The 24,486-nt window shown below is 36.8% G+C and overlaps 1 protein-coding gene, 1 non-coding gene and 1 pseudogene across 3 annotated transcripts in view; 2 read left to right on the top strand and 1 right to left on the bottom strand.

Annotated features, from left to right (window-relative positions):
• Positions 1 to 886: 886 nt before the first annotated feature.
• On the bottom strand, positions 887 to 1,098 carry LOC125995056 (small nucleolar RNA U3). Its single transcript, XR_007490708.1, has one exon. It is a non-coding gene; the product is annotated as a small nucleolar RNA U3 (small nucleolar RNA).
• Positions 1,099 to 3,893: 2,795 nt separating this feature from the next.
• TUT7 (terminal uridylyl transferase 7) overlaps positions 3,894 to 24,486 on the top strand; it is a 66,359-nt gene continuing 45,766 nt past the window's right edge. For both annotated transcript variants that reach the window (XM_049784130.1, XM_049784128.1), the window contains exons 1-9: positions 3,894 to 4,435; positions 9,825 to 10,006; positions 10,491 to 10,607; positions 11,058 to 11,235; positions 13,933 to 14,021; positions 15,995 to 16,046; positions 17,206 to 17,275; positions 19,521 to 19,647; positions 20,734 to 20,853. In XM_049784130.1, coding sequence (XP_049640087.1) covers positions 3,922 to 4,435; positions 9,825 to 10,006; positions 10,491 to 10,607; positions 11,058 to 11,235; positions 13,933 to 14,021; positions 15,995 to 16,046; positions 17,206 to 17,275; positions 19,521 to 19,647; positions 20,734 to 20,853 — 1,449 coding nt within the window. In that variant the 5' untranslated portion in view covers positions 3,894 to 3,921. The remainder of the gene's footprint in view (positions 4,436 to 9,824; positions 10,007 to 10,490; positions 10,608 to 11,057; positions 11,236 to 13,932; positions 14,022 to 15,994; positions 16,047 to 17,205; positions 17,276 to 19,520; positions 19,648 to 20,733; positions 20,854 to 24,486) is intronic.
• LOC126027946 (uncharacterized) lies at positions 23,680 to 23,767 on the top strand (annotated as a pseudogene).

Here is a 24,486-nt window from a genome sequence, read left to right as displayed (position 1 = left end):
ACAAAGTCGACCGAAAATCGGGGATTGTCTTATACGCCGAGTATATCCCAAAAAATGTTTCAATATGCCCCTAAACGAAAATTGTCTGAATATTGCCACCAAACGAATTTTCCAACTCCATTCTGCAACAATCACTGCCAGCCTGCTCTGACCGTCTCTCTAACTCAGCCAATCCAAGCAGGCTTTTGATGCATGCAAATTAGACAATGTTCTAGACCCGAATCTACACTGTAAAAAGCCTGCTCAGATTGGCCAGAGTCAGAGAGGAAGTCTATTACAGTAGAACCTTTGGACCTTTGCTTGTTGTGATTGGCTCACTGTGGAAGATACAGTTGTAGCACAGGAACATTCTGTCTTATACAGCGAATATAGGCCTAAACCTATGTTTTAACTGCAAAATTAGGGGTCGTCTTATATGCTGGCAAATACGGTAGCTTCAGTCTCCAGTGTCCCATATGGTCCTGATTACCGATTACCAGCAGGAGTGATACCTGAGTACAGAGCAAGGAGTACCTCTGAACATCACCAGATGTGGCCCCAAAACAAGAAACTTTTTTTTTTTTTGGAGGGCCACACCTGGTGGTGATCAGGGGTTACTCCTGGCTATCTGCTCAAAAATAGCTCCTGGCAGGCACGGGGGCCCATATAGGACACCGGGATTCGAACCAACCACCTTTGGTCCTGGATCGGCTGCTTGCAAGGCAAACATCGCTGTGCTATCTCTCCGAATGCTTTTATTTTTATTTGCTACAGGTTCTCAAAGCTTTTACAGCTCAACAAGACGCACATACAGTAAGGACTGAAAGTGAGAAATAAAAAAAGAACAAGGGGTTATTTATTTATTCCAAGTTTTGTATTTTTTCTCTTTATTTTTAATTTATTTTATACCACTCAGACTGTATCCTCTCCCTCTACCCTCTCCAGAGGAAAGGGAGAACGATCATCAAAGGCAAAAGGAAGCCACAGAAGCAACACCTAGAGCCGGCTTCACGTTCAGGAGAGGACGCTCTGGCTCCTCCTCTTGGCTTCGGATGCTCTACACTATCAGAGAAACTTCTCTAGTCAAACTATAGAAATGATCCCTGAAAGTATAGTCTTCCAAGTGTTGTATTTTAAGGTCCAAAAATTCGACTAAAAACCCTTCCTGGAAATGCTCCTGAGATAACAGATAGTGTTCAGAACATACTTTCTTTTTACTTTTTAAATAATTTTATTGAGACCAATGTGAACTACAAATGTTTCACAGTTGTATTTAAGGTACATAGTGACAGTGAATTATGGTCATTCCCACCACCAGTGCTGACTTCCTTCTGCCATAGTTCCCCAGCATGCATCCTATACCTTCACTGTAAAATCACCCCAATTCTCTGTATCTCCAACCCCAGGTGAGAGAGTTTGAATCAGGGTCTCACATGAAATAATCCAAACCAGGCTGAGGGCTAAAGACGTGCAGTCTGCCAGCCTTTGGGTGAAACCAAAACAGATACAGATACAAAGAAACAGGGGATAAACTTTGTTTTAGGTGAAATAAATTGTAACCCAACATCCCACCCTTAGCCCACTGGACTGCTAGTGTAACAGGTCCCTTTTGTGTATAGCTTGTTGTAGTTTGGGTCTTTGATGCTATTGTCGTTGACTTTTGTTTGGGTATTTAGGTCTAACCATTTTTTATTTCCACTCAATGCTCCTGAGACCACTTGGCCCCTGGATCCCATCCACTTTTTTCCCCCTCAATTTGTAGGAAGACATAAAAATATGAGACAGAACAAGATAATTCGTGTTTTATGGTTCTGTAAAATAAATGCGGATGGGGACTCCTGTCTAGCATAGCTATAAATATAAATAAAATGAAAAGAAAAATAAGGAAAAAAAGAAGTGTGTGGGGACAATTGTGACAGTTGTTTGTTTATTTATTTATTTATTTATTTATTTATTTATTTATTGCATTAGCGCAGTAAATATTGGAGAAATTAGAAAGGAGATTTCCTTGGCCTTAAGAGATACAGGGTGTCTCTACTGTTGAAGCATACTGTCATGAGAACGACTACAGGCTCGGGACATGTTAGTTGTCAAAGTCCAAGGTCTTTCCTTAGGGTGCCAAGAAACGTTCTGCTCAGTCAGTCGCGGTGGTCAAAGTCACAGAAAAAATACTTTTTAAATCAAAGTCAAAGAGATTCGTTTGACAAAGCCTAAGAAAAAGGGCTGAGTTGTTTTTTGTCTGTAATACCTCTGGGACTAGCTAGGTCCAGGGTGCTTCAAGGGATAGTTTAAATCATTCGGGATTACACGAACAATGGCAAGATCTCAGATCTAAAGTCTGATCACCTCGGAAGCAACGAAGACTCTATCCACTAGCAAAGAAAGACACGCCTCTGCGCATCTCTTCCCTTAGAGCTGTTCAGTTCCCCAACTGAGACAGCTGTAGGCAAGAACAACTGATCCCAGCGCAGCCTCCGGAGGAAACCCACACCCAGTTCCGGGTGGTTAGTTGAACGTCGGCGAAAGTGGGCGGGCCTAGTTAGGGCATGGGCGGGGCAAGCCTCGCGAGAGGGGCGGGGCGAACAAAGAGCCTGAAGGCTCTTGTGGGTGGGCGGAGCGAGAGGAGACCTCCGATCTCGCGGCGGGATTATGGGGCGTGGCTATAGGTGGGGCGGGGCTCTCTGGAGAGGGGAGGGGAAAGGGGCGGGGCCGGCAGCGCGTTTCCGGCCTGCGCGGTGGGAGGAGGAGAACTCGTGCGTGGAGGCGGGGAGAGGAGGGGAGGGGCGGGGAAGCCGTGTGGTTCCCGATCGCGCACAATGAGCAAGCGCTGAGCGCGCCGGAAGTGGGGCTGGAGGCAAAACCCGGAGCAGGTCCAGCCGGGACCGGAAGCGACGAAGGAGCGCGGCCGAGGTGGTGAGTTAGTTTTCTTCTTCGCTCTCGCTTCTCCTGGTTCCTCCCACCCGAGAGTCGGGGCGGGGGGGGGTGGGTCTATGGCGATAGCGGGCTATTTCAGAGCCTGACCGGAGTTAACGTTGGCTCCCCGATCTCCGCTTCCCCTCTTCCAGGGGGTTGAGGCTTCCTTCGTCCTGGGGTGGGTTGAGTCCGCGGCCGGGGAAACCCGGAACCTCACTCACCTGCGAGCAGGTCACTTCCTGCTTCCTGGTTCTGCGGCGGTTCCAGCCGGGAGCGTCCGGACTGCGGTCTCCCGCGGGGGAGAAAACAGGCCCGGCGGGTTTGGGGCGAAGCGGGAGGAACCTTGGTTGTGACCGGGATGCTTTACGTCCTGCCGGAAATGAGGATCGGCGAGGCTGCGTGGGGTGGTCTCCCCTCCCGGAGCTCGCCCGCTGCCACCCGGACTGGGTCCGCGGCCCCCTAGACAAATCCCCGTGCGGAGTCCCAACCCGGCCGCCTAGTTGTGTCTGCTGGATTCCGAGCCGGGAGGCAAGAGCCAGAAGCAGCGTGTGTGTGTGTGTGTGTGTGTGTGTGTGTGTGTGTGTGTGTGTGTGTGTGTGTGTGTGTGTGTGTGTATGTGACACTTCAAAGGAACTGTCAACTTGTTGAAGAAGGGATTTGGGCGACGTTCCCTTTGTTTTCATTGGAAGGGAAAGCTTTTATTTTTTTTTTGTACACATCCAAAACACCTATCTGCTTTTGGGGCGAGAGACCTATTTTTATGTTCAGATCTATCTAGAACGCCGATATTGGTTCGTGACTAATTTTTTTTTTCCACCAAGAATAGTGCTTTGTCAAGTCTTGAAACGACTCATGGGATGTACAGACTATCCAAGTGTGACGGAATATATTAAGACTCGAAAAAGAATTCCCCGGTGTGTGGTGAATCGGGATTATTTTGTGTCCTCCGAATCTCTTGCTCGAGTTTGATCTTTCCTTCACATGTTTCCTTTTTCAGGTACAAAGTAAGAAAATTGAAAGAAAAAGACCATGGGAGATGCAGCCAAGCCTTTCTTTGTCAAGCGTGGTAAAGACCGGGGGAGTATAGATGATGAGGATTTCAGAAGGGGTCATCCCCAACAAGATTATATAATAATGGATGATTATGGCAAAGGCCATAGCAATAAAGTAGAAAAAGGCCTTCCCAGAAAAAAAGTGATGCCAGGTAACTATGGGAATGCCCCAAGGAAAGGACCATATGCTGTTTCCAGCAATCCCTATGCATTTAAAAACCCGATTTATAGTCCACCTGCTTGGATAAATGACAACCACAAAGAGCAGAGTAAGAGATGGGTATCTGATGAACTCACTGGCAATTCAGATCATTGGAGAGAACTTAAAACTGGGCCTAGAATTCCTGTTACAAACAGACCAAGAAAAGACTCTTTTCAAGAAACTGAAGATGGTTATAGGTGGCAAGATGGAAGAGGCTACCGGAGACGGCTGTTCCATAAAGACCTAACAATCCTGGAAACAATGGCAGAAGCAGAAGCAGGAAGCCCTGGTAATGTGTTCCAACTTGCCAAGTTTCAACGTCAAAGTCAGCTGTTTGTTTTCCTTTTTCACCCAAATGAGTTTTATATTCAGGAAAGCAATTTCAACTTTCTCAATCACTGTTTAATGTGCTTATTTTTATTGGTTCTTCGAAGGGTTTACTTTGCCATTGGGCTCATTTTACTTTGATAAACATTTTGCACTGGTACTTTTTTAGAGTTAGGGGTTATATTCTGGTAACTGTACGATAATTTCCCAATGGGGAATATGTATTTCCAAATAACTTGATTTTGTATTGAATAGTGAATGTGTGTATGCTATATAAGTGCCAAAATATAAGCTAAATAAGTATTAATGTGAAAACAACAATATAGACAGCAAGACTCCGTCCATGGTGGATTATACAATTACAAAAGCTTTTCTCTCTAGGGGCCCAAGAGGTGGCCCCTTGCATGCAACTAGCGTCTTTAGATCCCTGATACGGCATATGTTCAGCCAAACACCACTGAACATAAAGCTAGAAATACTGGATATGACCCTAAGGTCAGACCTCCACATACTTCCTCTACAAGAAAAGAAGAAACGTTTTGCCTTTACTTTCTGTAAAACCAAAACCCATTTCCAGGTATAATTTCCTAGCTGTATTTTTTGTGTATTTTTAGTATGTTGATATGAACTCTATTTAAGAATTCCTTGAAATTGGGCCTGGAGCGACAGCACAGTGATAGGGTGTTTGCCTTGCACGCAGCCGACCCGGAATGGACCCAGGTTTTATTCCTGGCATCCCATATGGTCCCCTGAGCCTGTCAGGATTGATTTCTGAGCACAAAACCTGGAGTAATCCCTGAGCACTGCCGGTGTGGCCCAAAAACAACAAAAAGGAGTTCCTTTAAGTAGGAAAAAGTTGACTGGCTAATTACTAAAAAGAAATCACAAATCTTAGGAAAAATAAAATATTTAACCTAAAAGTGTACATTGTGCTTGAAAGATGGATTTTGCAGTTTATTGGCTTAAGGTTATTTGGTGATTACATAGACTAGGTTTCAAACTAGTTGACTTGTTAAAAGTTGTTTTGAAGCTTCAGTGTATTTCCTTAGTTCTGGCACCTTCTGTTTCTCCAAAACCCTTTATCTTTTTGTGGTACACACTTGTATGTTTGAGTGTTTGAGCATTTGTTTGTGTGTGTGTGTGTGTGTGTGTGTGTGTGTGTGTGTGAGAGTGAGAGAGAGGAGAGAGAGAGAGAGAGAGAGAGAGAGAGAGAGAGTGAGAGAGAGAGAGAGAGAGAGAGAGAGAGAGAGAGAGAGAGAGAGAGAGAGAGAGAGAGAGAGAGAGAGAGAGAAAGGGGAGCGTGAATGACGTAGATACTGACTGACAGACACACACACAACCTGGAATTTGAAAGTAGCCTGGACTTTGAATTTATGACCTAGTCATTTAGAATAATAAGGGAAAGGCAATATAGATTTCTACTAATATTCAATAGAAGAAAAGATACTATGTGTTATAAAATAGGAAAAGGAGGAGCTGGAGAAATAGCACAGCAGTAGGTTGTTTGCCTTGCACACAACTGATTCAGGATGAACCTGGGTTCAATCTCTGGCATCGCATTTGGTCCTCTGAGCCAGGAGCGATTTCTGAGCTTCACAGGGTGTGGCCCAGAAATAATAATAAAAAAAAATAGGAAAAGGAAGAGAAAATGCATCTTCCCTACTAAATAAAAATAGAATAATGTATGAAATAGTTCGTTCTGCTGGGGTAAATGTTCCCCTGTGAGCCCCCAGAATATTATTTCACTGTAGGTGAAAATTGCGTAAGAGGGTGAAATTACATGGCAGGGAACTAGGAGGTCAGCTGGTAGGACAGGGGCAAGCCACATTTGGTAAACTATTGAGAAATACTATTAAAAAACTAAGATTGAAGGAAGAGAACTTTAATCTCATAAGTCTTTGAAGCAATAAAGAACTTGGAAGTTTTTCTAAAGACTTGATCAGTCATAATATATTAAAGATATACTCACAGATTGCCGGGCTGGTGCTATGTCCTTTAGAATCTTTTTCCAGACTAGTTTCTCTGAGCAGTGGATGAGGATGTGGAACTGGAAAGCTATCTGCACTGTCACCAGCATAGAACTGATGGGTCTGTAGCCTGTCAGGGATTCTTGGGCACATACCTCACAGTTAGGGCATGTATTCTTTTGCTGAACTACATCCTATTTTTACTTTTTATCTATTTCAAATTCCTTTACTTTAGTCCCTGGACATCCATGTTTCCATTGGGGATAATAGCATTCATGATCACTGTAGGAATTCATGAAGCAATGAAAAAGTGTTGGCATAACATCTATCACCTAATAAATAATATTGGTAGCTTCCTTTTGATGTCAGCATCTAGAGAGAATCTCCACAACTGTTTACTTCTCTCTTTAAAGACTCCCAAAGGAGTCTCTGGGTCGGGGGAGTGGGAGATGATATCTTTTATGAATATGAAATTGTTATTTTGTAAACTAAAAAATGGGGAAATTTATTTTGTGACAATGTAGTAAAGGAATTTTAGTTGCTTTTTTCATTTTGGTTACTGTTTGGTGAACCTTTTCTGTAAGGTTACATATTAGAGTAGCTCTGTTTTCTTAAGTTAGATACTCTGTCAAGGAGACTGAAGTCAGAAACAATTATTTGGTGTTTTTACTAATACAAAGGAAATAAGAATAGATACATACAACTCAGAAGAAGGGCTTAACCTCAGAATTTGAAACACTTGTGTAAATTTAGAGTACTTACTACCATAAAGCATTGTGATTATTGCCAATAGGAAAATGCAAGTATTAAGGTAGCCCAACTTTCTAATGAAATGATTATTTTTGATGTTTTGTACATTTTGATTTCTTAAAAAACTATGACTATTTTGAACATTTTTTCTTACCCTTTTTTTTTTTTACCATTGTTAGAATTATTTACAGAACTTAATTCTATCTTTATAGTAGTTTTAACACAATGCTTGGTGACTTTTATTTTTCTCACCCTCCCTCTCCCCTTCCTTTCTTTGCTGTTGATGTGATCAAGGTTGCACACACAGGACTGTGATGCTTGCTAGGGCTTGCTTATCATTTGCTTGTAGGCACAATTTGGCCTGAAGCTCACAGAGGTTTGCAAGTGGCTGAAAATTGCTTGTTGCACAGGAGATCACAGACAGCAAAGCAAGCTCCAAACTCCAAGCAGTATAGCTGCTGGGATCCTATTCAGTACATGTGGAACATTGGGGGAACTGAACTTGTAACCAAACTTGTAAAGCAAGCACTTTTAAGTCCCTACATTTTTAACATCCCCTCCCATCCCATGATAATGGTTTTCTTTTAGAGTTTCTTTTTTTTGGGGGGGGGGGGGAGGGGACAACACTGGTGATGCTCAGAGGTTATTTCTGGCTATATGCTCAGAAAATCGTTACTGGCTTGGGAACCATATGGGACGCTGGCGATGAAAGGTGGTGCGTCCTGGGTCAGCCTCGTGCAAGGCAAAGGCCCTACAGCTGCACCATCACTCCTGCCCCCTTTACAGTTTCTTGTAATGACTTCCTTAAAATTAAGAGTCTCATAAATTCCTCCCCCCCTTTTTTTTGTTTTGTTTTGTTTTGGATTTTGGGCCACACCTGGTGATGCTCAGGGGTTACTCCTGGCTATGCACTCAGAAATCACTCTTGGCTTGGGGAACTCTATGAGATGCCGGAAGATTGAACCACATTCGTCAGGTTAGCATATTCAAGGCAAATACCCTACCACTTACACCACTGCTCCGGCCCCCATAATTTCCTTTACTGAGAGAATTTTTTTATTCTGATTTCATTGTAACTGCTCCACAAGTAAGAGTTTCACTAAAGAACTAGAGATAGCACAGAGGACTGAGCACATTCTTTGTATACAGGAGACATAGCTTCATCACCTGGTCCCCTAACCACCACCAGGAATAACCTCAAACTGGGTATGACCAAATTTTTTTTCCAAAGTTCCACCAAAAGCTTGACCTAGTTCTATTTCATAGTACTGGGAGTTAAAGGACTTGCCTTGCATATTGCAAACCACAGTATAGTCCATGACACTATTTACCCTGTACACAGAGCCAGATACAAGCTCTGATTACCATGAGGTGTGACTCAAAGTAAACAACTTGATTTGAATGTGTGAATCTCTGGGTATAGTCCTTCTGTCTGTAAAGGGGAAAAAGAAATCTCAACAACCTAGAGTTCACAGTAGTTAATAGTTCATTAGGGCAGTTCAGTACATTTTTAAAGACAATATTTAATTCATTTATTACAGTTCTAATTGGAGACTTAAGTTTTACTTTAATGTTATGTTGTTGTTTTTTTGTTTGTTTGTTTGTTTTGTTTTGTTTTTTTGGTCACACCGGGAGCTCAGGGGTTTTACTCCTGGCTCTTTGCTCAGAAATCGCTCCTGGCAGGCTCGGGAGACCGTATGGGATGCTGGGATTCAAACCATCATCCTTCTGCATGCAAGGCAAACACTTTTACCTCCATGCTATGTCTCCGGCCCCAATGTTATGTATTTTTTAAAATTTGATAGATGTAATCAAAGTTTTATATTTCAGTCTCAGAACCTCTATTGGCATAGATTGAATTGTTCATTAAAAATAGATTTATTAGTTTACAAGAATAGTGTGAACAGCGGAATTTATATCAAATAAATTAGTCTTGTAGAAAATTTATCAAGTTTTTTTTTCCCCTTGAAATGTGCTCAATGTGCAGGGGCTAAAGTTAAAGTGGGCAATTTTTTTTTTTTACAAAAGGTTTAGTGAATAGAAATTTGGCGTGGACTTCTTGCTAAGAATGTAGAAGGGAAGTTTAGTTGTATAAAGAAAACTTGCAACTACTTAATGCTAAATTTACAATTAAAAGATGAATTTTTTTACTACGGATGAAAATGTATTGGGTCTGTAAGTTCTCTGGAGGCATATTAGCTATATTTTTCTTTTTGAGATATTCACTTATCAAATGTTAATAATTTTCATTACAAGTATGCTTGTAGTATTTAGGATATTTTATATACATTTTATAGTCTGATATATTAGATGAATTAGAAGTACAGGTATATTTGCCTTTAGAGTATTAGTTTTACTCTTACTGAGTGTGGTTATCCCCATCAGGAAGAGATAAAATCAAAGTGTATGATTAAAGTGGACTTTAAAGATTTTCAGTAGCTTGATTATATTCAAGTATTCAAATGAAGTTCATGATGAATATTTAAGTATTTTATTAGTGTGAAAGCTGATTTTTTTGTACTCTAATCAGATAACGATCAGGTAACATGATATAACTAATATGCATGTAAGTTCAATTTTTATTCATGACAGTATTTTTCAATATTACCAATAATATATTCCTCCTAATTTAAGAAAATAAGAAGCAGAGGGCCAGACCTAGGAAGCCACGAAGGACTAGAAATGACGAGAATGAACAGGACGGAGACTTAGAAGGCCCTGTGATTGATGAATCTGTACTGTCAACAAAGGAGCTACTAGGCTTACAACAGGCTGAGGAGAGATTAAAGAGAGACCGTATTGTGAGACTAAGGAGGGTAATGTCTTTGTATATATTTTTTGTTCATTAAACAAAATACTTGTAATAGTTCAAACTGTGTTAATAAATAAGTGCTTTTGATAAATTAGGGTATTGGGTTTGGTGATCTATAATATGAAAGCCCTAGAGGTTACAAAAGAAATCTGATTTAGCAACATTGCTTGAAAAACAGAATGATCAGTAGGGGCTGGAATTCATGCCTTGCATGCGTTCAAACCTGGGTTTGATCCCTGGTACCACAAATGTTCCTGAGCACACCAGGACTGAACCCTGACTGCAGAGCCAGAAGCCCTGAACACTGCCAGGTGTGGCCCAAAAGGAGAAAGAAAAATAGTTGATTGCTAGGATGGTAAAAAAAGACTGAAAATTATACATTGGTAATTTTTAAATGAAAATTAATTTCGTGACAAAAGTTTGTTTGCCTACATTTTACGTTACGGCATGTTTATATATATATCACTCTAAATCTCTTCAAATTATAGCGACTTCGAAACTACCCAACAGCCAAATACATCTGCAAACTTTGTGATGTTTTCATTGACTCTGTTGCATTTGCCCATAAACATATCAAAGAGAAAAGGCACAAGAAAAATATGAAGGTAACTTGAATAAAATTCAAACAAAAATGTGTCATTAATATATCTGTGGCTTTCTTCTGCTTAAGACTATGATTTTAATAACTTTACTAATAATTATTAAGTTATATTTAATCAAAATAAACATCCAGATGTGTTTTGCAGAGCAGTTTTATGAATTTTCTTTAGGACAGTGTTAGAAAAATGAAATCACTGGTAAAATTTAGGTTTTAAGTGAAGCTCAATAAAGCATGTAAACAAATGTTATGATTGCTACTTCTAATGTTCTTGCCTTGTATCTTCTTTGTCTTCTTTATATTATTACCTGATGTGCATAAAGAAATGTGTTTTTGATATATGACAACTAACACAGCTGAAAGGGCTAAGAAACGTATTCCAGAAACTTCTATAGGTGTTGTCTCAGTGAATGTTAAAAGGTAGAGTTATTATTAATTTTAGCATTAATCTTAAAAGGAAAAACAAGAGGAAGAATTACTCACGACGTTACCCCCACCAACACTCTCCCAGATAAATGCAATTGGTAATGCCATTGACAAAGTGGTACAGGAGTTTGGTTTACGCAATGAGAACTTGGAGCAAAGACTAGAAATTAAACGTATCATGGAAATTGTATTTCAGCACAAGTTATCAGGTATTTTCTAGATTTATTTTCTATTTAGATATCTAGAATTACCGAATTCATTTTCTTATGCCAGCGATAATTATGTTTTGATAAAAAATGAGTTGTCATGTCCTGAAGCTCTTCATATTTTATGCATTTTCTTTTCGTTGGTTTCATTTGAGATAGATTATTACATGTATTGTTAAGATTATTACATGTACTGTTATTGGACTTGAGTATTAATTTTATGTGTGCAAATACAGCGGACTTTTGTCCACATATTTGTTTATCTTTCTAAATTGACAATATTTTGAGTTACAAATATACAGATTCTGTATACAAAGAATACAGATTCATTTTCAGGTTACTCATCTCCATAGTTCTTTTTTTTTTTTTTTTTAATTTTAATTGTGGTCATCTCCATAGTTCTGACTTAAAAGAATTATTGGGTCTAAAATGAGCATTGAACTAAGTAGTAGTAGATTTTTGTATGTTATTTAATTGATTTTTTAATGCATGCCTGAGGAGTTATGTTTAGAAATCATTCCCACAAGTGATTTTAATTCATTTGTAATACTTTATTTAAATTAATCATGTTTATATAATTCTTTCTTTTGCTGAGATTATATAATCTATCATATATTTTGATGTATATGTGTTTAGTAAAAATAAAGGATGTGACCCAAAATACAAAATACAAAATAATTAGAACCTGCTCATTTCCTTATGCCATTCTTCCTTTATTTTTAATTGTATTTTTTTCTTTTTGTTTCTCTTTGTTTTTTTTTCTTTTTGTTTTTATTTGGTGCTCTGACTTATTCCTGTCTCTCTGTTCAGGGATCACTCTTGGTGGTGCTTAGGGGACCATCAGGAATGGTGGGGGTCTAATCTGGGTTGGACACAAAACAAGACAAGTTGCCTTAGTGGCTGTGCTATTGCTTCAACCCCATAGATCACTGTTCCTTTAAGGTAGCCATATCTGAAGGATCATTGTGATGTAAAGCATCAAAACCAGACCTCTTGCATGCACAGTATGTGCTCTAGCCATTTGAACCATTTCCTAGTCCTGTTTATTTTTTATAATAGTTTTAATCCTGCCCCATTCGTATGTTATCCTGCCCATGTCCTCGTCTCCCTTCCTTCCCCTTGTAGACTCAGTCCTGTTGCCAAGAGTCTAGGAACTTTCCATTTTCGTTTTTTGTTTCTTATATGGGGAAATACATTTTAGGCTGCACGTGGTAGTCTGTGGCTGGGGTGGGCTACCCTGGACTTACTTGGGAATTACTTCCTGTGATGCTTGGGCCTATGGTGCCATGGATTGAACCAAGGTTAATCAGCTGCAAAGAAAGCACCTTAAGCCCTGTATTATCTTTCCAGTCTTCCTTTGTGTCTTTATATGCCACATAGGAGGGAGATAACCTGGCATTTGTCCTTTCTCTGAGTTTATTTAATGTGATCGCTTCTAAGTCTTATCAGTGTTGAAGCAAAAGGCATCTTATTGCTGAGTAGTATTTTATTGTGTATATATACCTCAGTTTTTATCTTTTCATTTGTTGTAGGTCATTTGGGTTATTTTTAAATTTTAGCTATTATAAATGGCATTGCTGTGAACATGTTGCATATATTAAAAAACAAATTTCCTTGCAAACTTCACACAAGTAAACTGAGTATGTAAGTAAGTGGTAGTATACATGCCTTGCATATATAAAACTCTGGATTGGATCCCTGGTATTGTACACATGAGAAAAGATTGAACCCTTGTAGGCTATTTTTTAAAGGTAGAAGGGGAGATCAATATATTGAGTTTGTACTTTGCATGCAAGAGAAATGACTAGTATCCGGAGCCACCTGGGTCTCTTTAACACTGCTAAGAGCAATTCCAGAGCTTGGAGTAAACCTAAGCACTGCTTAGTTGTATGACACAAAAACAAAACAAAAACAACCTCACACAGATCTAATAAAAAGAAAAAAAGATACATTTTTGGACAATAATAGTTAAACATTGTAAAGTTTAAAATGCCATTTATATAAGTAAAGGTAATATGTAAGCATGCCACATGTTTTCCTCTGAAGAATGAATTGATTGCTACCTCATATTTAGTTTTTTACCTTTTGGGGTTTTTGTGGACCTGGTATTGAATCTAGGACCTCCTAAATGCCAGGTAAGTTCTCTAGTTCTTGAATGTCTAACATTTTATGTTATGCTATAATTATTTTTATAATAGTTTCCTAAGGGAATTGTATTATTTGAAAAGTAATTTTCAAATAATTCAGACAATTTGAGTATTTAATGAGTAACTTAATATTAAAATAGCTACAAAGTCATTTTTATTATTTTTCTAAAACATGCTTTTATAGTAAATTACATCTATATCATTCTAAAAGGTTAAATGTTTGCATTAATTCTGGTTTACTAGAATGTATAAATGTAAACTAAATATATCCTTTTTGAATTTCACATTTAAGAGATCACTGTAAATATTATCCAATCTAGGAATTTTTAATTAAGGTGTTGGCTATTAGCTAAATCACAATCAGTACTATTTTTCCCTGTTAAATAAATGGAAAAAACAATTAATTTAGTCATATTCTGTGTTTATGCTGTTCTTTAATACAGTTCTGCTTTTATGTTGTTTTTTAATTAATGGTTCTTATCCTTTGCTAGTAGTGTTTTGCTTTAACTTCTGAAAACATTTGATTTTGACTTGTATTTAAATTATCTTTTAGATTGCTCTTTGAGATTATACGGATCATCCTGTAGCAGATTAGGGTTCAGAACCTCTGATGTAAACATTGACATTCAGTTTCCAGCCATTGTAAGTATAAAATGAAAGGGGGTTATTGGTGTTGGAAAATTCTTATTTTGAAGTATGAACTACATGATTATACTTTAGACATTCGAAGAAGTGGTAGCTTTTTCCCATGCAATTTTATCTTCTGCCAGCCTCAGTTCTAGAGCTTTTCTTTCAGTAGTCTTTCTTTTACTTTTTAAACATTGATTTTTGAAGCTTATTAATGCAGCTCTGTTAAATTCATAAGGTGATAAAGTCAACTTTGTAAAGACAGGCAAGGATTTCATGTTTTAAACACTGTAGCTATGTGGGCACATATGATCTGACACATTTATTCAATCCTAAATTTTCGTTTTCCCTCTGTGTTTTTGAAGAGCCATACACAATTTACATTACTGATTAAAGCATTACTCCTAAAGAATTTGGTTAGCCAAGATGGCTCAAAGGACTGGCACTAATACTTTGCATTTGGAAGCCACTGTTTCGAGTCACAGCACCACATAGATCCTTGTGCACTATTGAAGTGACGTCCAGCACTAAACTGGGTGTTGCCCACAAACAAAAATTTTTTTAAAATGTTGATTCAGGACTAGATGACATATTAAGTAGATAAACCATTTATCCACCTGTGGTTCCTAGTCTCTTTATCAGTATTTTATGCCCATTTAACTTGGGATGCTAAAGATACAGGTTACTGGCTTTTATCGCCAAATGCTCTAGTCACAGCCTCTTTTTCCTTGTTATTCCTGACTTGTAAAAGCCACATAATCACCTGAACTGTTCTTTTTCCTTAAATTATGATTAGAATTTTACCAGCAGAGCAGTTATTTTGGTTTCATTTCATTCATTTGTTCAATATATGTTATTTTACTGGGCCCCTATACCAAGCAGTCTGTGCTAGAGCACAAACGAGGATTCCTCTCTCAGAAATGATACCTAGTGAAAGAGAATTTTTAATATATATAATTAGAGTTTTAAAGAAACATTTGTCTGATAGAATAAGGAACTATTCCAAAGCTCTCTTTGATGAGGTAATATTTAAGCTGGGCTATAAAAACAAAAAGTGGGATTTGGGGAAAGCAAAGACTTTTAGGCAGAAAATAAAATATTAGGAAATTCCCAATTAAGTTTAAATTAAAGTTTCATTTGCTTTTGAGTGTGTGTGCACGCGTCCCCCACCAAAAACAAGATGTGTTCTATCACTAAGCTACATTCATGGTCCTGAAAATTTTAAAGAGGGAGGCATGACTAAATTAAATTAATGATTTAAAACCATCTCTTTCCTGAAGACAGAACCCTATGTATCAACGCTAAACAAGCAGTTTAGTTTTTTTCTTGTTTGTTTTTGGTCATACCCTGTATTGCTAGGGGACTACTCAGTGATCTTTGGGGACCTTAAAATAGCAGGGGAAAGGCTAAACCAGAGCTCTACCCTTTGAGCCATGTCCTCTACCCCAGTCATAAAGTATATTAGTTAGGACAAGGGGTAGGGCACATGTCTAGCATTTGCGGTGCCCTGAGTTTTGTTACTAGCACTACATGACCCCTGATCAATACTAGATGTAGTCTTAGTGGTCCTTGATTACCTTACTGCCTTCTACTTTCTCTACACACTACCTATGCTGGATATAGCCCTTCAAAATAAAAATAAAATCAAGAACTAAAAATTTTCTTATATAATTAGAGGTAAATACTATGTAGTAAGAATTAAACTGGCACCTTTTCATGACAGCTCTTGAGACTTAACAACAAGCTAAGTATCTTAGATATTAGGAATTATCCTTACAATTCTTTTGACTATTTCATCCTTGTTTGGTTCTTTTCTCTGTCTTTTTTGATGTGTCCAGAAAGATTAATGGTTGATTTCTTTAAGGTGTCAGTGTACAAAGCAATTTAGATAACTTGAGGGGTTGGTTATATTAGAAAAGCAAAAGTACTGATTATTTAATCTATTTGCTAAAAAATGTATTTATTCTATCTGTTGATTTATTTATTAGATGTCTCAGCCAGATGTACTCTTACTTGTGCAAGAATGTTTAAAGAACAGTGGTAAGGACAGACTTTTTTCCTTATTTTGATCTTATAGTTCTTATGTTTTTCACTGTAATATACTTATTTAGGAAGCCATTATTTTCTTATTTATTTTTATGTAGTTCTCAAACAAAACCAAATGTATGTGACTTAACAGCAAGTTAGAATCCTATTAGAATATCTTTTGAAGTAAAGATTTTAGTTTGAATTAAATATCAAATATAAAAGATAAAATGAGTCCTAGAATAAAACTAAAAAGATATAGAATGTTACATCTAATCTACTCTTAAGGTAAAACTTAAAGATAATGTTTTAGTCAATGTTTTAAGTTAATACTTTTTTTTCCTCCTTCCCTAAGTTAGTAGTTTTATAAGTGTAATAGTAACAAGTGTGGTTAATTAATAACTAAATAGTTATTCCTAGCTAGGTTTATCAGTTGTCCAAAGTACTGTTGAACTAGGATGGATTTGGGGGGATTGGGGACAGAGTGGGAAATTTGAGCTGTACCCAGAAGTGCTCAGTGACTACATCTGGATCTGCTCAGGAGAGATCTTTGATGATGTTGGAATTGGGGCACATGTATTGTTCAGAGTTGAACTAGTATTGGTTGTCTTAAAGTTCTTTATGCTTTCCATAGGCCTTATCAAACTACCCTATACTTTGAATTAGTATTTTTTAATTCTTTTAATTTCAGTTGGATAAAACATTTAAAAATTACTTCAGTATGAGTGCTGGAGAGATAGTAGATGGTATAAATAAAGTGCTTTATTTGCACAGAACTGATTCCTGTATATAGGGTCTCCTGCTAGGAGTAGCCCCTAAGCACTGCTGGGTATGTCCTAAAAACCAAAAAATAAAAAAAAATGTTTCAATCTGTATTTTTTAACAGCAAATATTTTAGTAGCTTTAGCAGCACTTTATATATATAACACTGAAATATACTGATCTATTAACTTTACTTTCTAAAGAGTTTTGCAAAGTTAGGATTTTAACTTAATATGATTATTTGAGGCTGGAATATAATACTGTTTTTTCTTTTGAGTCATGTAAAGGCACTATATATTGTAGTGGTCTTTGTAAAGGCTGAGCAGTTTACAGCCATCCCATTTGTCACATCATCATGTTTATCATGTTTTGCTTTAGAATCTACTTCGAATATTTTTTCTTCTTTTCTCAGATTATTTTACTGATGTTGATGCAGATTTTCATGCCAGGGTACCAGTAGTGGTATGCAGAGAAAAACAAAGGTACGTTTCTTTAACATTTTTTTTCTTTTGGTTTTTGGGCTGCACCCAGTCACCTCAGGGCTTACTCCTGGCTATGCACTCATTGGGATCTAACCCTGGTGCTTACAAGGCAAACACACACTACCACTGGGCCACTGCTCTGGCCCCATATTTCTTGAACTTTTATCTTACTAAATAGCAGCTTTGTGAAAGTAAATGCTTTGCTAATTTCCAATGTTTTATTTCCAGTAGTTAATTTTAAGTAGTTATGTTTATGTTGTTAATTTTATGAGTTTATTACTGACATTATCTTTATATTTTTGGTATTTGCTACAAGAGGGGAAAGGTTTTATTTTTAAAGAATAAATGTAAATGAAGGGAAGGTAAAATCTTCTACCTATTTCAGCTCAAAATAAAATGACTTGATATTATCAGGGGCCAGAGTGATAGCAGTGTGGAGAGAGCTTTTCTTTTGCACACTGCTAACATGGGACTGACCCGGGTTCGCCTTTGGCATTTCCTATGGTTTCCTGAACCTGCCAGGAGCAATTTCTGAGCACAGAGATAGGAGTAACCTAAGCACTGCCAAGTGTGCCCAAAACCAAAAAAACAAAATAACAACAACAACAAATATTGTCTTTATCAGATAGGTAAAGGTATCTTGGGCTGTGGGGGAAGACAGATTGTTCTGTTCCTACTGTGACTCCTGACAGTCTCTCATAGAGGACCATGTGGTTGGTAATAGGCTTTACTCCCTCATGTGGAGCTCTATTTCTTTCAGTCATCTCCCCAAACTTTTTTTTTTGATTTATAAAAATGAATTTTATTTTGTTTTGGGGCCAGACCTAGCTGTGCTCCAGGCTTACTTCTCGCTTTGTATCCAGGTGTCACTCCTGGTGGTGCTCCAGAAACCATATGGAGGGGTCAGAAAGGTAGCATGGAGGTGGGGCATTTGTCTTGCATGCAGAAGGACGGTGATTTGAATCCCGGCATCCCATGTGGTTCCCCGAGCCTGCCAGGAGCGATTTCTAAGTGTAGAGCCAGGAGAAACCCCTGAGTGCTGCCGAGTGTGACCCAAAAAACAAACAAAAAAAGGAAACTATATGGAGTTCCAGGGATTGCACGTGGATCAACTACGTGCAGGGAAAGTGTCCTGCCTACTGTACTGTCTCTCTGGCCTCCCATATAAACAAACTTTTACTTCTGGAAAAAGTAGTGTTTTTAAAATTTAATTTATTTGATGTACTACTATTGTAAATATAAATTATCTGTGTAAAACTTACTTAACTAACCTTATAGCACATTTTTTCTCATTTTATTTAAGCATTGGTTTATAAAGTTGTTCACAATACAATGGTTTCAAGCATTCATGTTCCAGCACCAATCTATCACCAGCATGGCCTTTCTTTTAGCATTGTCCCCAGTTTCCCATCCAGAACGTCAAGTATGTCCCCCTAGAAGGTACAAAATAATTTATTTTATATTGCTTATTACAATAAAATGGTAAGTGGGATTATAAAAAAGTCTGTAAAAGAAAATTTGTGAAAATTGTTTCATCTCACAATGGTGTTATTACAGTCATTGTAATTTATTGGACTATTTGTTGCTAATGAGCAACAAATATTAATTTAATATTTATTAAATTTATTTTATTTATTATTAATTAAATATTTATTACATTTATTAAATATTCATTTGCTATTAATTAATATAATTAATTTAATATTAATGTTTTTATTTTATTTTTTTTTATTTTTGGTTTGGGGACCACACCTGGTGATGGTCAGGGGTTACTCCTGGCTATGTGTTCAGAAATCGCTCCTGGCTTGGGGGACCATATGGGAGGCTGGGGGATCGAACTACAGTCTGTCCTAGCTTAGTGCATGCAAGGGAAATGCCCTACCGCTTGCTCCACCATTCTGGCCAAATATTTTTGTATATTAAGCTAAAGACTTGTATGCTACTGTACTGTCTAATTTCTATGTTACTATTGGGCTGTGAGTTTAGAATTTGGAGGTGTCAGATCCAAGAATAAAAGGATCTATAGAACTGGTATAATTCTCTGCCCATCCGACTTTTGAAAAGGCCCCAAAGTTTTTAGCCTAAAGACCAGTGTACCTATGACTTTCTTTGACTTGGAGTCTCTTTCAAGTAGTAGTGAGGCTGGGCTGCTTAAAGGCAGCAACTGTGGGATATAGGTGTTCCTGTGTAACACTTTTATTTTTTTTCTTATTTCTCTTATTCTGTCTTTCCTTATTGCCACCAGTGGTCTTCTTTGTAAAGTGAGTGCAGGAAATGAAAATGCTTGTCTGACAACAAATCATTTGACTTCCCTTGGAAAATTAGAATCGAAGTTGGTTCCTTTGGTGATTGCATTCAGATATTGGGCAAAGGTAGGTATGAGTTATTTAAAAGGATGAGTATATTCGGTGTACACAATAGGTAGCATACTTTGAATTTCACCTGGCTAATCTTTGAAGAAATCAAAATGATTTATAGTTAATTTATAGTGCTTTTTAACAGTATCATTTTTAGTCAGCTCCCCAAGAGTTATGGTCTAAGAATTTTTATATTAATTGGAATGAGGGGCTGGAGTGAACCTGGGTCTATATCCCCCAAGGTGCTCTCTGAATACAGAGGTAGGAGTAAGACTTGAGCCAAAAACCAAAACCAAAACAAACCTGAGATCATTTTTGGGCAAAAGAAAGTTTGACATGAGGCTTCTCAGTACATTTTCTAATAAAATAACCCAAAATTTCAGAAAAAATAAAGATACTTGCTTACCTCCATAACCTTTTAAATGTAGTGTCTAAAACATTATAGTGTTTAGTGGTTCCTGAAAATACAAGGTCCCTTTATGGTTATAAAATTGAGATCCTATGTTAGTATTATATAAAGAAAAGCTAAATATTTACAGATTACGGTTGTAATAATAGTAAAATGTAATTCCTGAACCTCGGAATAATATCTCACTTTTAATTTTGTGAATTGGTAATTACAATATGCCCTCCTTTGAGAGCTGCTTTATGTTCCATCATTAAGTAGGCCATACCTTTTAATTTGCTAATTCTTTTACTTCGATTGCCTATATTTTCCATTTTGCTAGTCTATTTGACTAACGAAAAGTCAGTTTATTAGATTAAGGGACCATTAAACTGAAGCAAATTGACTTGCATTTAAAATTAAACTAATTTTTACTTCATTAAAAGGTTTCTTAACCAAATGAATGGATCTACGGTGGATGTCAACCATTGAAAGAACAATTATTAGTAAGCTTAATAAGATTAAATATTTGAAATTAAAATGATCACTAAATGATAACGTCATTTATACAAAAACATAAGGAAATTTAATATTTAGTCACTGTTTTTGTTCTGAGATATATTTAATGTATACATGGCAGTGAAGTTAGAAAATTCAGATGAAATTGTTTAAATAGGTTGATACACAAAATGCTCATCCTCTTCTCTTATTTGTAGCTTTGCAGTATAGATCGTCCTGAAGAAGGAGGTTTGCCACCTTATGTGTTTGCTTTGATGGTCATTTTCTTTCTTCAACAAAGGAAAGAACCTCTTTTGCCAGTTTATCTAGGATCATGGGTAAAACACTTTTTTGTTTATGTTTTTGAAACTAAATTTATCACAGAGTACAATAACTTATTAGTACAATTCAGATTCTTAAAACCTGGCCAGAATTAACATGAATTTATCTGTTGTGGATATTGTCTATACTGAAAAAAAGTCCTACTTGTGAAAACCATATAGTCTTGAAGGTTTCAAACAAAAAAAAAATTTGTTTGAAATTACAAAAAAAATCTGTTTGAAATTACAAAAATATTGTAATTTTTTGATAGTTTTACAATGTATCACTTCTAAACAAATTATGGAAACATTTGGTTCACTATTTCCTAACTTCCTGTTTTTAGTTTTTTTAATGTTCGTTATTACCTATACCCCAAAAATAAGAAGATCGAAGTGTTGTAATTTTGTCTGCGGGTCAGTCTTGCCCCTGGTTTCACATGGCAAAAATCGGCACATCTTTTAAAAACCATCTTCCTGGCTCTGGAAGCCCCAGGGTTCAGCTAATGGTACTTGAATGGTATTTTTGTACCAGCATTATTATTTAGTACAGTGCCACTTCTCCAACATCAGGTTATTGATGCCCTATTGATCATTATTGACACAAGATAACAGCTCTGGATGGGGATGAGAAGTGTCAAAGGAGTCTGTTTACAAGAAGCCTTGAGAAGATGCAAATAGAGGCAACAAGACTTGGAAGGCACATTGCATACATCTTCTGTAAAGTACAAATTACAGAAAAAAAACAATGAAGATAAGAAAATTGGAAAAAACACTTCCTCAGATCTCAGACTTAATGTTTGTTCAGACAAAACCTTTCAGCTTAACCAGAGAAAATTTGAAAACAGCTTGACAGTATAACAAAATGGATCAGTGTGTATAAAAAAAAAATGGACCAGTAATTTGTAAATATCTTCAGGTAAAAGAAAATTTAACATCATCTGATACCAAAGTAGACTGGAGAGAAACTTAGGATTTTAGTGGACATGAGAAATTTTCCACTCTCGTGTCACACCTCATTAAATGTAGAAGTCAGACTGCAAGAAGCTCTTTTAAGGACTAATGAAAAACCTTTAACTTGATGACTTATCTCTTTAAGGACAAGAAAATTTATAATGGAAAAGAGCCAGTGAAAGTAATAAAACTTCATTGAGTATTTGAAATTGATAAAACTTAGGATTGTTAAGACTTTTTTTGTGTGTGTATGACATACCCATTCTACATTTGAAAGGCCCTACACAGAAGTTTTAAAAAAATGTAAGAAATATGTAACTACTTTCAGCCAAAAGTTAATTTTATTTGACAGAAAATTTCTACTGTAGAGAAATCTGTTAAATGTGGGAAAACTTCCATTCAGATGTCACACCTCAGTTAGCAGATTAGTAATAGTGGCCTTGTTGCCTGTAAGATATATGAGAAAGTCTTCAATCACAAATCAAATCTCACTGAGTTACGAGCATTTTGATAATAGAGAGAAACCTTTCAAATGTAATGTGGAAAAGTCTTTAGCTAGAAGCAATATGTCATTAAACATCAAGATACCATACCAGAGAGCTTTTTGAATCCAACTGTGAAAATCCTTCTGCTAGTAGGAAAACCTACTTACACCAGAAAATTCACACCAGAGAGAAACCGTATCAGTGTAAGGATTGTGGGAAAGCATTCACTCAGAAGTCAAACCTCACAAGACACCAGAAAACACACAGGAGAGAAGTCCTTTGCAAGGAGTGTAAAAAAACCTTCAGTGGCAAATCCAATCTTACTGAGCGCGAGAATATTCATATTGAAGAGAAACCCTTTAAATGTAATGAATGTGGAACAGTTTTTGGGCAGAAGTACCTTATTGAGTGTAACGAGTGTGGAAAAGCCTCTAAACAAGCATCACTTATTTTACATATGGGGATAAGACTTAATATGTATGGGAAAGGAAAGCCTTCTCACGGAGTTCCTCTCTCTCTTCATGTGAGAAATCATACAGGTGAGAAACCCTTAGAGGGTTATAATGAGTGTGGAAAGTTTTTAATTCTCAACCTAGATATGCATTTAATACACACAGGCAAGAAACCCTATCAGTGCAGTGAATGTGGGAAAGCTTTCAGTCAGAAGCCATACCACATCAGACACCAGAAAATCATACTCATTAAATGCCCTTTGAGGATATCATGGATATCTTGAAAAAGAATTGTATACTTCATAGTATATCAAGTTATTATTTTGAAAATGAGCATCACAAATGAAGAAAGTAAGCTAAGAATTAGGGATATGAGAATAGTAAACAGAAAGACTGTTGTATCTACAAAAATCTGATAGCAAAATTAGTGGTGAAACTGAACAATTTTCCATTGTATGTGGAAATGCAATCAAGTTTGTATTGCTCTCTGAAGATATTATAAGACAGAATTATTATAATAAAATAATATGACATATCATACAAGTATATGTTTGTATATAATTGTATATTATATAATATAAATATAGTGATATGTAATACATTATATAATCATATTATGTATCATATTATATAAAGTAATATAATATAATAGGAGACAGAATTATTGGGACAGAAGACCTGTTTTATGGTAGTGAACCAACAGAAAAATCTCTGGAAATAATGGCATTTATTAGAATTTAGAATATCAGCAATGGCATTAAGAATATGAGAATATGGGCCCAGAGAGATAGCACAGCGGCATTTGCCTTGCAAGCAGCCGATCCAGGACCAAAGGTGGTTGGTTCGAATCCCGGTATCCCATATGGTCCCCTGTGCCTGCCAGGAGCTGTTTTTGAGCAGACAGCCAGGAGTAACCCCTGATCACTGCTGGGTGTGGCCCAAAAACCAAAAAAAAAAAAAAAAGAATATGAAACGATATAGAGAAGATTAGCATGGCCCCTGCGCAAGGATGACACGCATATTTATGAAGCGTTCCATATTTTTTAAGAAAAAAATATGAGAATATAGTGGGACTATTTTTAGAAATGATTTGGAGAAAAGTATTTTTTTCTCTAAGAATAAAAAATAGACCATAGAAATGCTGGTTAAGATCCAAAGGTATTAAGTCAGAAATATGAAAATGCTTCATACACTAAAATGATTGTGACTTTAGGAATAGGAAAATATTATGGAAAGTTCAGGACAAATACATCAAGCTGTTTGCTGTGCTGTGGCTTGTAGTAGCCATAAATTGGAAATGACTTAAGCTCCCCTCAGCAACAAAATGGAGAAAACTAAGTACATAATACTGTATATATGTAAAATGAAACACATGTGATCTATGTATATTACAGTAAAAGTTCTCAAAATGGGGGGAAAGAAAATTGTAGAATCACATGATTGATATTTTTGTAAGTTTGAAGTAAATTCCTCATGAAATATAGAACAATATATTGATAATGGTAACGTGCTTGGTTTTTGTTTTTAATGTATCTACTAGAAGGACACAGCAAACTGGTAGGATTGCTGGTGAAGAGTGAAGGTGATGATGTGAGAAGGGGGTGGGGTTGACTTGAGTTTTATATATACACATCTTTTTTTCAAAAGCAAAACTGCAAGTAAATATTAATACTAGATAATTCTGGATTGTAGTAAGTATATGGATATCTTATCGTATTTTTTATATTTTTTCTGTATCCTAAAGTTTTCTCACTGAGAATGCG

Source organism: Suncus etruscus, chromosome 1, assembly GCF_024139225.1.
Source record: "Suncus etruscus isolate mSunEtr1 chromosome 1, mSunEtr1.pri.cur, whole genome shotgun sequence".
Taxonomy (NCBI): Eukaryota; Metazoa; Chordata; class Mammalia; order Eulipotyphla; family Soricidae; genus Suncus; species Suncus etruscus.
This window is presented reverse-complemented; position numbering and strand designations above follow the sequence as displayed.